This window comes from Rhea pennata, chromosome 12 (genome assembly GCF_028389875.1).
Source record: "Rhea pennata isolate bPtePen1 chromosome 12, bPtePen1.pri, whole genome shotgun sequence".
In the NCBI taxonomy this organism is placed as follows: domain Eukaryota; kingdom Metazoa; phylum Chordata; class Aves; order Rheiformes; family Rheidae; genus Rhea; species Rhea pennata.
This window is the reverse complement of record NC_084674.1, coordinates 23,484,530-23,496,553: the sequence shown is the minus strand read 5'-3', so window position 1 is coordinate 23,496,553 and position 12,024 is coordinate 23,484,530. Positions and strand designations below refer to the sequence as shown.

General features: G+C 43.6%; 1 protein-coding gene across 2 annotated transcripts in view; it reads right to left on the bottom strand.

Moving 5' to 3' along the window:
* Positions 1–12,024, bottom strand: part of RAD54L2 (RAD54 like 2) — a 68,599-nt gene that overhangs the window by 38,689 nt on the left and 17,886 nt on the right. For both annotated transcript variants that reach the window (XM_062585469.1, XM_062585466.1), the window contains exon 2: positions 8,743–8,949. In XM_062585469.1, coding sequence (XP_062441453.1) covers positions 8,743–8,893 — 151 coding nt within the window. In that variant the 5' untranslated portion in view covers positions 8,894–8,949. The remainder of the gene's footprint in view (positions 1–8,742; positions 8,950–12,024) is intronic.

Genomic DNA, 12,024 nt, shown 5'->3' with positions numbered 1-12,024 from the left:
TATCCTACAGCCTTCTCCTCTCACATTTCTATTCGCGTATTTCCAAGTGAAAATAACATCATCTGATCTTTAAACTCCTACTTAGAACTTTTTCATACTGAGTCAGTGAACTGCATGTTGAAGAAAATAAGAACAAGATATTTTCAGCATCTGCAGAAGAAATTACAGTTATTAAAATAAAAAGCGGGTATTACATCAAAAAACTTTGGTCCAAATTATCAGCCAGCTGCTTCTAAAAGTTCAGTACTGCAGGTCTCCCTCAAAGCAGCAAATTAAAATAACAAATAAAGCAAATAATTATGACACAAAACTGTACACTTAAACATTTGAAGAATACCTGTCATTTAATTAAAAGTTTCCTCTCCCACCAAACCTGCCAATTCTTCTCAGCCAAAAATATAATACGTGTACAATACATAGTTATATAGGCACGCACACACATTTTATTTAACCAGAGTCATTTAAAACAGCACAACGCCAGACAAATTATGGAAAAATGAGAACAAGGACTGCTTGCATAGTTTATACTCTAATGCAAAAATCAATATAGAAGTGTTTTACCCTGCCTCATACACTGGAAAGGAAAAGAGGCATTGCCTAAAGTGCAAAGCAGAGGATTCTGACTTGGGCTTCATCAGAGACTCAGCAGATGACCTTAGCAAAGTCACTTTGTCACTTCTGACCCCTCCAATAGGGACAATACCACATAACAGATTTGCTAATTAATTTCTCTAAGACTTCCTCACTGCTTCAGAGGTAGAGGAAACAGGATGGTATCTGTCAGTGACGGTGAGGTGCAGCAGCACCCAGCTGAGTACTGAAACCGTACGTGGAAAAAAAAAGGCAGAAAAAGTAGCAGAGGAGAAAGCGTGATTTTCCCTCTGTTCAAGATTTGCTGCCGGCTTTGTGAGAAAAGCAAAGAAACTTTTTGGCCACTAATATACAAATCCCCAAATGCTGCAAGGTCAATTAGAAAAGCAGGAAGAAACAAGGTATTTCTCCTCTACCTGGAAGACTCGGAGCAATTCTTTGCTCAGCTAACACCTATTCACTCTCTGACTCCGTGCACTCGCAGTACTCCAATGTTCGAGGCAGCTCCAAGAAAATACAGCAAGTGGCTAGGTTAAAAAAAAATATTTTTGAAAAAATAAACATACACATGTATAGAAAAAGCAGAGCCACGGACACAGACTGCTCTTTAACCGCACAGAAGGATTTCTAGTTTGCATTTGTCATATGCCACAGATCAAAAGGAAAGGGTGGTCAACACGTAGCTAGTTATAATACCGCATCATTTCACGCGATCAGCCAGCGCCTGCCCCCAGCAAGCGGGTCTGAAGGAAGGCGAGCTCTGGCGTCATCAGCTCCTGTTAAAGAAGCAAAGCAAGTCATGACTCCAGGTTATGTAACGCTGTGACTACGCCAGACTTGGTGCCACCCTCTCAAAAAGGAAGCTGCTCTCAGAGAGCCTGGGAGGGCGGCAGAGAAGCCAGGAACGTTCTCATACGAACTTTCCGCCGCTCCGGGAAACAGGAGGAGAGCGGGAACGCGTCGGCGCTCGCTGACGGCCCAAGGCTCGGTGACTTGCCCTGCAAAGCCGTCAGTCCGCAAGACCCTGCCAAGGGGGCTGGGGGCAGCACCAGCCGGGATCCCCATCGGAGATCTGAGCCTTCCTTCTTCCTTCCCACAGCCTCGGTCAAGCCACACCTCACCCCACCGAGGGTGACCTAGTTCACAAGGTTCCTCAAAACGCTGGGATCCCGGGATCGGACAACAACCCACCCGCCAAGCCCCCGGCGTCACTCCCCCCACGCTCCTCTCCGTCGCTGCTGCCTTCCCGGGCTCCTCCGAGATTTACGAGCGCATCTAGCCTGTACTCAAGCAGCTCTCCACCGGCTCCCCATAGCCTCCTGCCTGCAGAAACTGCCCAAACGCAAACAAAACGGCCCAGGTGCCCGGGGAAACCAGCAAGCTACGGCTCCCGGTTTGGCAGGGAGGGAATGAGCGGAGCTAACCGCAGTACGGACTGTTCTCAGCAAAGCACCGAGGAGGACTTTTTTTTTTTTTTTTTTTTTTTTTTTTTTAACGTTACCATTTAGCACATCCTGTTAAACCACTTCAAGGGAGCTGGACGCCAGCCACATGGTCTGCGCGGGCATTACTCCCATACAGCATGCCGCGCGCACAGCCGCTTGCTAGCTAGGCAGCTCCAAACCCCCGAGACTGCATGCGTTCCCCACGTTTGCTCCGAAAGACAGGCTGTACTACAGGGAAATTGCCAGCATAAAATAACGCGTACAATACGCAGTCCCCCAAACTCCAGAAAAATTCCCAGTGAAGGCAGCGGAGCTCTTGCCTAGATATCAAACGCAAACCTTCTCCCCTGCAATTTTCATGTAACTTTCCCTGCTCAGCCATGGGGATCGCTAAAACGGCAAATGCTAATATCCAGTCTCATTCCACTGTTGATACTAATGATACCTCTTGCAGTTTATTCCACTGGATCGAGGAAACCTAGAAGCCAGCCAGCTTCTCACTTTCAGGGTTTGGGGAAAGCAGGACAACCGTACAATGTAAGAGCTGAACGGAGCATGTGCTTAACAGACACAAACCAACCATGAAGATGCTTCCATCCCTCTCAGAAACAGGTAAAACATTTTTTAAAATCTGCTAATTATATAAAATCACCTGAGAAACGCATCTAATACCTGCAGTTAGATATGCTTGCTGACCTTGAGTTTCCCACAACCAAGTACCTTGAGGTTGAACCCCAGATCTTACACTATGATGATAAAACACATTTAAACATCCTGACCTGTAAGGATCTTTTTATTTATTTATTTTTTTATTTTTAAAGACAATGCAGTTTCCCAAAACAATTCAATAAAGTTTACACACGTACCAACGTGCAGGACATGAATTCATAGGTAAAACATTTGGCACGCAGAGAAGATTGCTTTTGTTTCTCTAGGATATCATACACGCCATCCTGTTTGCACACAACTATTGGCTGAGAAGACATTCTGCAAAAGGCCACCACGAGCATTAAAAGCTGAGTGTTTAAGAACAGCAACATGCACAGCAGTACAGGGAAGTTCAGGTTCGGTTACCCAAGCTTAAATTAGGGTCACTGTGGAGGCAACAGATCTATTGCTGAGCAGAGGCTGGTTTCGCCCATGACATTACCCTTCTAGCTTCCTTAAAGTAATCGCTAGTGGACCCTAGAGGGAGCTCCATGCAGTCGCAAGCAATGAAAATAAAAGAATCAAGAGAGAGAAGTCCCTCAACAGAGAAGGAAAAAATGTCAACCACCTCTCTTTCCCCACAAAATCCACCCTGTGTTCCGCAGATTAAGGTACAGGATTATTACTTATTGGCACCCACCACTCTGCCATACGCACAGGATACCACAGGCCTTAAAAATAAAGGAACCCTCCTGATCTACCTCAGTACTTCTCTAGGCTGAGGCACATCCTAATTTTGGCTTCTTTTTGCCTCTTCCTCCCGTCAAGCTTTCATTTGCAATCAATGCAACAGCCTCCTTTCAGCAGTCTCAGGCAGAAAGGAAGACACAAACAAGTACACCATGACCATGTACTGCAGAAGATAGAACCACCTCTTTCCAAAGGGTTCCTCCAAAAGCAGCCGTACTCCCTCAGCCTGCCTCCACCTTGGCATCCTCAGCTACCTGCGATATCACCCATCCAAAACAGCTGTGAAAAGCTGCTTTCCAAAATGATTTGATAAATTAAAGAAATAAGAATGTATTTGCTCCTTCTCTTCTTAGAAAGATGCATTTCATTTTCTAATACAGAGAGGAAATGACTCCAAAGCAGTCAAAGATGAAACGGTGTGCTGGCTGATCAAAAAGGTGCAGGCTTTTGGGCCTAATATGTCCATTTACCAACACAAGAAGGTTCATCCAATCCAAGCAAAAAATAAAAGTTATTTGTTCTCCAACAACAGCCCCTTTTCCTTCCTCCAGCAATATGGGCTCTTATAAATTTGAATGCAAAATGATATAAAATGAGATGTCATTTAGCAGAGCATTATTCAGAGACTGACATTCTTTTCCTCTGCCTCTCAGTTTCACACAGGTGAGTATAGCATGACCCGATTTACAAGAATAACTTCAGATGAAAAGCAAGAACTCATGTAAATGAGCAGAAGATCCTGTTAAGTGAACAGATTTGTACTGAAGATTTTCCTCCGTTCCCCTGTAAGAACAGAAATTTGCTCTATTCCCAACCCTACAGGCTCATTTGGAGACTCCCACATGCAGAGTTTTGTTTTGTTCCAGCACTCTGTTGGGTAGGAGAACCAGCACAAGCTTGGGGTAGGAAACACACGGAGTAACATCATCTCCCCAAAGAGGCTGCAGCACCCCGTGCCTCCAGGATGCCTTCACAGACCCTTCACAAAAAGGCCAAGTTGCTTTGAAGACAACACTCTCAAATGCTGTGAAGAGGTAAATATTAACCAACACTTCTACATCGTGTTAGAAACAGATTTAAAAAATAATTTCAGCTTTAATAACTCCAAGTACTAATGAGCTTTCTACTAAGTATGGCATTAACTACTTACTTTTCCCTTCAGGTTAGGCAAGAAAATTATCCAGTCAGCTGCAAAGCAATTCCACTTTCAATATAATTGTACCCCTACAGCATACACCGCGAGGATTTGGAAAGCCACAAATGAACACCACCTGAAATAAAATCTCTTCTTATTGAAATTTTCAGAGAACGTTCTTTTTTCTCCAATAACCAAGTAAAATTATAGGCCAGCCTCAGCTAGCAGCATCCCTTTAACAAAATGGACATTTCTCCAATTAGAATCCAAGAAAAGCAAAGATCTTTACAAACCTGAATTAACAATGTCAGTCATCTGAAGTATAGTATTCCTGGCCTGATACCTTCAGAAAGTAATAGCCTGAGCTCTTAGTAGCACACGGAAGCTCAAACAAAAGGAGGCACAGAAAAAACATCTGGAACACGCTCCAGAAGTAAGAGGTGATATTCTTTGAATCTTTCATGACACTATTAAATCTCACAGACAGGAATGAGCAGAGTTTCGAGAGGCTGGGGTGAGGACAGGGGTCTCTTTCTTTCCCTTCATTAACCTCCTGTGCCAACGCGGTCTTTCAGAGGAGCTGAGACTTCACCCTGGTGCCTTCACCCTACGATGAAGTGGCAGTCCAGGACTGCACCTGGATGTCCTTCAGCCTCCTGGGATTTGCGATTCTGTACCACCGATATAACTGTGTCGCTAATTCATGCCTCTCTTAGGGTCCTTATGTCCACACTAACCCTACGTAAGGCACTTTTGTTTTGTCACAGAGAAGAAGGAAGAGCACAACTTTGATGCAATGACCAGGATCAGAGAAAAACACGCCAGAATTAAAACAGTCCTTTATTAAAACAGTCATCAGTACATTGCATTTCCAGGGAGAAGGACATAGGGAGTTAACAAAAAAGTTGTTAGGAGGCACACTGATACCGCAAAATCGAGTATGACAAAAAGCACTGCTGCCCATGAAGGCATGAGAAAACGGACGCAGTGGGCAGGGATGACAAGGCTGGCAAAGCGGCAAGAGCCTCTGGTTAGGACTGAAGAGTGCTGCTGGGATGGGTGTACAGTCCAGCGTCCCGCTGGTAAGGACTAGTAAGGGTGAGGGCACCTATCTCCTGGAAGAAGTACTTTGGAGATGAGACCAAAGCTATAGAGGCTTCTACATGTCATGCCAAGATTCATTAATTGACCAGCACTGAAGAAATGTGCACAGGACCCAAACTGCGTGGTTATCAGTTCTCACTTGTTTAGAAATATTCAGAAAACTCACCTTCTAATCTCTTCTTTCCCCTTTGCAGGTGGCAGGACAGAGAGCTTTTCAGAACAGCTTTCAAAGCTGAAAGTTTGTATCAAAAATTCAAACTGAGGTGAACTCCAGGCCACCCAGGGGACAGTCTATACCAAACGCAAACAAAACCCTCTAGGCTCTGAGAGCAGAATTGAGAGCAACTTCCCCAGGGCTGAAGATCAGACTCTCAATCACCACAATATTAAAAGAAAATTGACAAAGAAAATTCCTAAAGTGAAACCACAAAAGTATTAATTTTCCACATACAAAATATATCAAAAAGACAAAAACAGGCTAAACATGCAAAACCAAGTTGCTGCAAACTCTCAGACTAGACTATCTAATGTCAACAGGTGAGGATAATACTACATTCAGCCTGAAAGTAATCTGCATCATGCTTAAAGCATGGAAGAGCTAAATGCCTAAAACACAGCCATTATTTTGAAAGTAAACAAGCAAAAATGTTGGTTTTATAATTGTTGCCATTACCTGCATTTAAAGCAAGTAATAATTTTCAGTATGGGGAACACACACATGCATGCTGCAGCCCTCCAAGGAAATAACTATGAAAGAGTATTAATCTTTTAAATCTTGCAGTGCTAGAAACATGCCAGAGCCTGTTCGCAGTGGGGGGAGATCCCCTTGATGCAAGGTCCCTCATGAAACATCTCCAGAATAACAAAAATAGCAGGAGGCGAGAACAGCATGGCTGGGAGGTGGAGAAATGAGGGAAAAAAAATGAAGCTTTTTAAATACCTCAGAACAACACTTACATTGTGAATAAAAGGAATTGTGTGTTCCCAAAGAGGATTTTTATGAACGGGGGTCATCTATAAAAAAACAGGACTATAAACATCAGATGGGCAAAATAAAACAATCCTCCTTCTTCATTCTGAAATTAGCTATACTTCACAGGCCAAATAACAGTAGGCTGGCTTTCTATTAACTATAAGGTAATACAAATATCCAAGAAATTTCTAAGGCAATGCATAGCTGTGAAGGGAGGGCAGGAAAATCAGAGTGGACACCACCACAGACAGCAGCAGTCATAGAGCTAAGCACACCAAAAGCATCCTGATATTCCAGCAGACAGCATTAAAGCTGAAGCAATTTTTTTTCCTTTTTTTTCCTGAAAGCTCAGAGATGATGTAGCTTTGCTCAGATTATGTTCTTCTGTACATAAAGAATAACTATAAAGATTTTTTGTCAATTAGATGTAAATTGCCTTTTACTCCTCCTATTTCCTATGCTTGTTAAAATTCATTTTAAATTAATTACTGAAGAAATATAAAGCATAACCATGTTTCTTATGCTTTCTGCTCAGATCTGATTTTACAATAAAAATACATAGCTTTTATTAATGCTTAGCATTGTGCTGATACACATGCATTAATTTTGTTTGCTCGGATAGAATAATCTCGAAAAATGATACAAATACTCAGCCACAACACACTGATGGAGATGATAAAATACATAGGTCCACGATAAAATACTGTGGGGGAGGACCCACTGGACGCGAAAAAGAGCCATTTCGCTCTGTTAATAAAAGCTTGTCTACAACAGCATGGTTCCTATTGCTCTGCTGGGTGCTGGTTCCTGCAACAAGGTCACCACCAGTGGCTTTGAGACAGTATTCTGTGGCCATATAAATCCCTCTCCTAGGAACTCCCTTGTTTCTCACCTGAGCTAACGCTTCCATTTCTGCTATTTTCCCATTAGAGAAAAATCATCCCGTGACTAAAATCAGGGGAGTAAAATTCATTTGCGTAAACATTTTACAAGCATTTTAAGTCAATATAACAGCTTGAAGCAGCAAGTGACAGAAAGAATTATTTATACACACACACACACACACATATATATATAAAGATGCCAAGTTACTTTGAAGCCAAGAATACTTCAGAAACAAGGAGAAGAGAGAAGTACCTTTCTTTAACACATTCTATGCTAAGAAGAGAAAGTCTAATCTCAGTATGCTGAATTAGGTGCATTTGAAAATCTGTACATCTTTTGAAATTATGGAAAATCACCGTTTTAGAGGAAGCAAATACAGTGGCATCCCATAGGCTTGGGCTGCTGTTTTATGATACGTGGAGTTTGGCGGCAAAGAGAGCTCAGGGAATTCCCACCTGAGCCACACGCTCCTGTCAACATGCCACAAAATATCATCCTTCCTGCTGGACCAACAAACATATTCCTGGAATCATGCCACGAACTAGAGCAGTTACCTGCTCTTGCTTAAACATAACCTACACATTCCAGCTCCACAAACAGCTGTATTGGTCCTAACTGAAGAGGAGAGGGGGAAATTATAACCAGCTGCAGACAGGTGTCAACTTACTTAAGTCAGCACTGCCACCAAAACTTTTATATTGTAAAACTACAGCCTCAGGTTTTCCCAGTGTGAAATAACAATGATAATAAAATTGTATGCTATCAGAAAAGAGAATTTCCCAGACGTTGAAGATGATTAAGAGGGCAAAAATTGTCCATAGTATCCATTAAATTGTTTACTTACAGGTAAACTGGTGATACAAACATGCTTAATTTCACTGAATTCTTTTAATAGTACAAGTAGCTGTAAATTGATTTATTTACTTCTTTATTTTGTTGTTTCTCTACAACCTGTAGTTACGTTAACAATTCTATCTTACAGGTTGTGTCTGTGGCTTGCTTATACAATGGAAAATTTTTTAGCCAGAAGTCCAAATTTAACTTACATTAAATCCCTACTTAAACTAAACACCCACATAAGCACTTCTCCCTACCAATCTCCAGACAATTCCTAACAGTTATGCTGTCTACAGAGGTGTCTCTCACCAAAATTAGTAACATCAGTTATGTGTAACAAATGCATGCGCAGATTCACAACCTCATTCACGTACCACTCTCATCAAGTAAGTCTTCCTCGTCATCCCCATCGTTGTCCTCCTCCATCGCCTCTTCCTCATCTTCCTCCTCCTCCTCTTCCATATCCTCCTGCTCCAAGTCCGGGTCCAGGTCCGGATCACTCCCTGAGATTGACTCGTCTGACATGATTCCCAGTGATGCTCCTCGTGCATTACCTGCTCATGTTCTACCGTGAGGCAGCCCTGCAAGAAAAAAGAGGTCCACATGTAAGGAACCCAGTACATCCTATCCTTTCCAAGGCTCAAAATCATAGCAGAATTACGAGACCCCAAACACAAATTTGCCATCAGTCTTTTAAGTAACAGTCATATCATATTATGGACAAAACTGTGTGCAGAGAACAGATATACTAAGCAACGTATCACAATGATAGAGGCCTAGAGTTGCAGAACCAATATCAGAACCAATATGTTAACAACTACCAATCCAGAGGCTTTTTTGAGGAATTATTCTTGACAAGTACACAGCAATGTCTGATTAAACAGAGATGCAAAAATAAATATACTATGTAAACAATTTCAGAACACTACGGTCCAAACGTGAAGTATAGTAAAATGGATCAATCTTAGAATTCAACGCTGCTTCAACGCCCCAAGCACCTGCAAACATCATCACCCTATGCAGATCGTGGGTCACGGACAAGGACCACCATCCTGACCCAGTTCTGCCTGCTCTGAAGGCCACCTAGTTACTTATCACAGCCTGTCTGAAGTCACTCTTACCTTAATAACAGTACAAACAGATCGCAACAAAGATCCAGCTTTTAAAGGCTGCACGTCTTTGTGGAAGAGGGTTAGAAGAAAAGCAAACACAAAGGAGGGACAGATCAAAGAAGAAAATTTGCATCTCCTTCCTCCAAAGGATAAGACGGGAGCTGGCTGTTAAGTCCTCTGTTAAGCTCCTCCAGCTCATCACAGCAGAAATCACGATACAAAAGCAGAAAAGAGAGGGCCAGGGCAATTATGAGGAGACAAGCTCATCAGCTCCAGCCACACGCTGCCACTTCAGGACACTGACACTTGTGTCTGGGAGCTCCTCTTCCAAGCTCACAGAGAGTTATCCTAAGGGAGCTGGGTACCATGGATGAAAAGTAAGAAACACACCCAAGAAAGGAAAAGACGACATCCTAAGGAATATGAAGTGAAGGATGCATTCAAAAAAAACCAAGCCTCCAAAGAATCACTACCTCCACACCCTCCAGGAAGCTTTAAAGAACGAACAGGGAAACGTTTCTCCACCATTCATTTTCCGCTGCCTCTTGCTTACACGACATTCCCGGGGAAGCTATAGAACGTTTCAGAACTCATCGGACATTTAAAAAAGAAAATTTGCTACGCAGAAACATTTCAAGCAGCTGTTGTATTTTGGCTGTTACTGGACAAGCTTGGGAACCTGAAGGTTAAAACACAACCCAATGCTCCTGTAGCAGGGCTGAAAATCTAACTGTCAGGTATGCAGAATTATCGCAGCAGAAGCTGCCAGTGCCTGCTTTGCTTCTCTCGCCTTCTCAATAACATTGCAAAGTGTCTGTGAGAAAGCAAAAGAGAAAGAGAAAATAAACATCAGGGAAGAAAAACCTTTGAAGAGCTTTACATTGGAACGTGCAGCAATTCCCCACGAGGGTCCCAGTAGCACTTTACCACCTGGCAGAGGCAACGGAGGGCCCTGAACTATTACCTGTGCCCCACAAAACCCGCTGGCTTAGCGGAGCAGAAGGTGGAAAAGTCCAAAAGCTACACGAGCTCAGGTGGAACGGTGCCAGGTTGCACAGGCCGGGCAGATTCATTCAGCCACCACCGCTAGCCAGGTACGCAACGCCGCTGCCTGCAGGACAGCGATCCCTGGCCGCCGCAAGGTCCATCGCTGCCAAGTTTCTGCGGGCCACGGACTTGAGACACAACGCAACCTATTAACAGAAGCTTCTCCTGACAAACGCTGGGCTCAATTCTGTATTTATTTCAAAAGGGCAGCGTATTTTCGCTTTTAAGGAGCTACAATGTTCCCTTCCAGCTGTTACGCAGCCCAAATTAAAACAAACATCATTTTATTCTTAAAAATAGCCAGTTTGTGCTCAAACCTGTAATTGTAAAGCTGCCTGTGTTTCCTTACAGAGGGAGAGGGCCAGTGCTGCTACCTCTGCGGCTTTCTGCCGGTTTATTTACTCACATGTTGCCCATACCACGCTCTAAAGTGCCTAGCATGCTGCCTAGCAGAAACTTTGCCAACAAAAAATGTATTTTAAACAGTGTATATTCTACTAACCTAGCAAACTAAGCACCAACCAAAAAAAGAAGAAATACAAATATTACTAACGTAGGAGAAATTAATTAAATTTCTTAGTCAAGCAGGAAAAGCACACTGTGAAGTGCTCTAATGCCACTAAAAACTCTAGGTCAAAGAGTAACACACGATACAGTTTCTCCCCATTAGTACTCTCCTGGGTACCCTCTTGCACGTGACATTGCTCGTTGCAGAACCTTCACAATTTTACAGGAAGCTGTTTAAAGGAGCTGCTGTGGGTCCTCCTATTTCCATAAACAAAATCCAAACCCAATGGAGAGCCGCTGCCTCTCAGACTGCAGTACTCAAGGGCTCCAATCTAAGCTTTTTCTTTTTTTAAGCTCTAAGTACACGGTCTGTAAAAACTAAATCTTGACACCCATTCGGCAGCTGTAGGCATGTGCAGGAGGGTTAAACAGAAGCTGGCTAAAAGACTTAATTAAATCTTCCAGAAGCTGGGTGAAACAAAGATGGTTAATTCCTCCGCGCCCGTTGGCCTGCGGCTGGCTGTGCAGGATCCTCCCTCCCCACGCCGGACGCCAGCAGCTCCCTTTCCCCACAGGGCTCCCACTGTGGCCCGGTACCACCGGGAAGACGCGACAGCCCGATGGGCAGGTGGGCGTTACGCAGCCGGGAGACTGCCCCAGTTGCTCGCGCAGATCTGACCCAGTTCTGAGCCTTCCACCAAGGGGAATTACGTAAGGCGACCAGATTGCCAATGCCTCTGCTGCTTCACGGCCGAGCTCCTCCAACCTGCCCCGGCTCTCGCACGCGTGTCGCCCTCAACGTGAAAGATGTTTCTGTTGTTCTAATTCTTTTCTTTCGCTCTGCAAAGGTTTAAAATCACCGTTTCTTCTTCCGTCTGACTTTGAGAGAAGAACATGAACAACGAGAAACTTTCTCCTTGTCACTTGACAGAGGTTCTTTCACCGCATGGTCATGCACCCCACAAGCTGGCCTATGAAGTGAAACAGCAA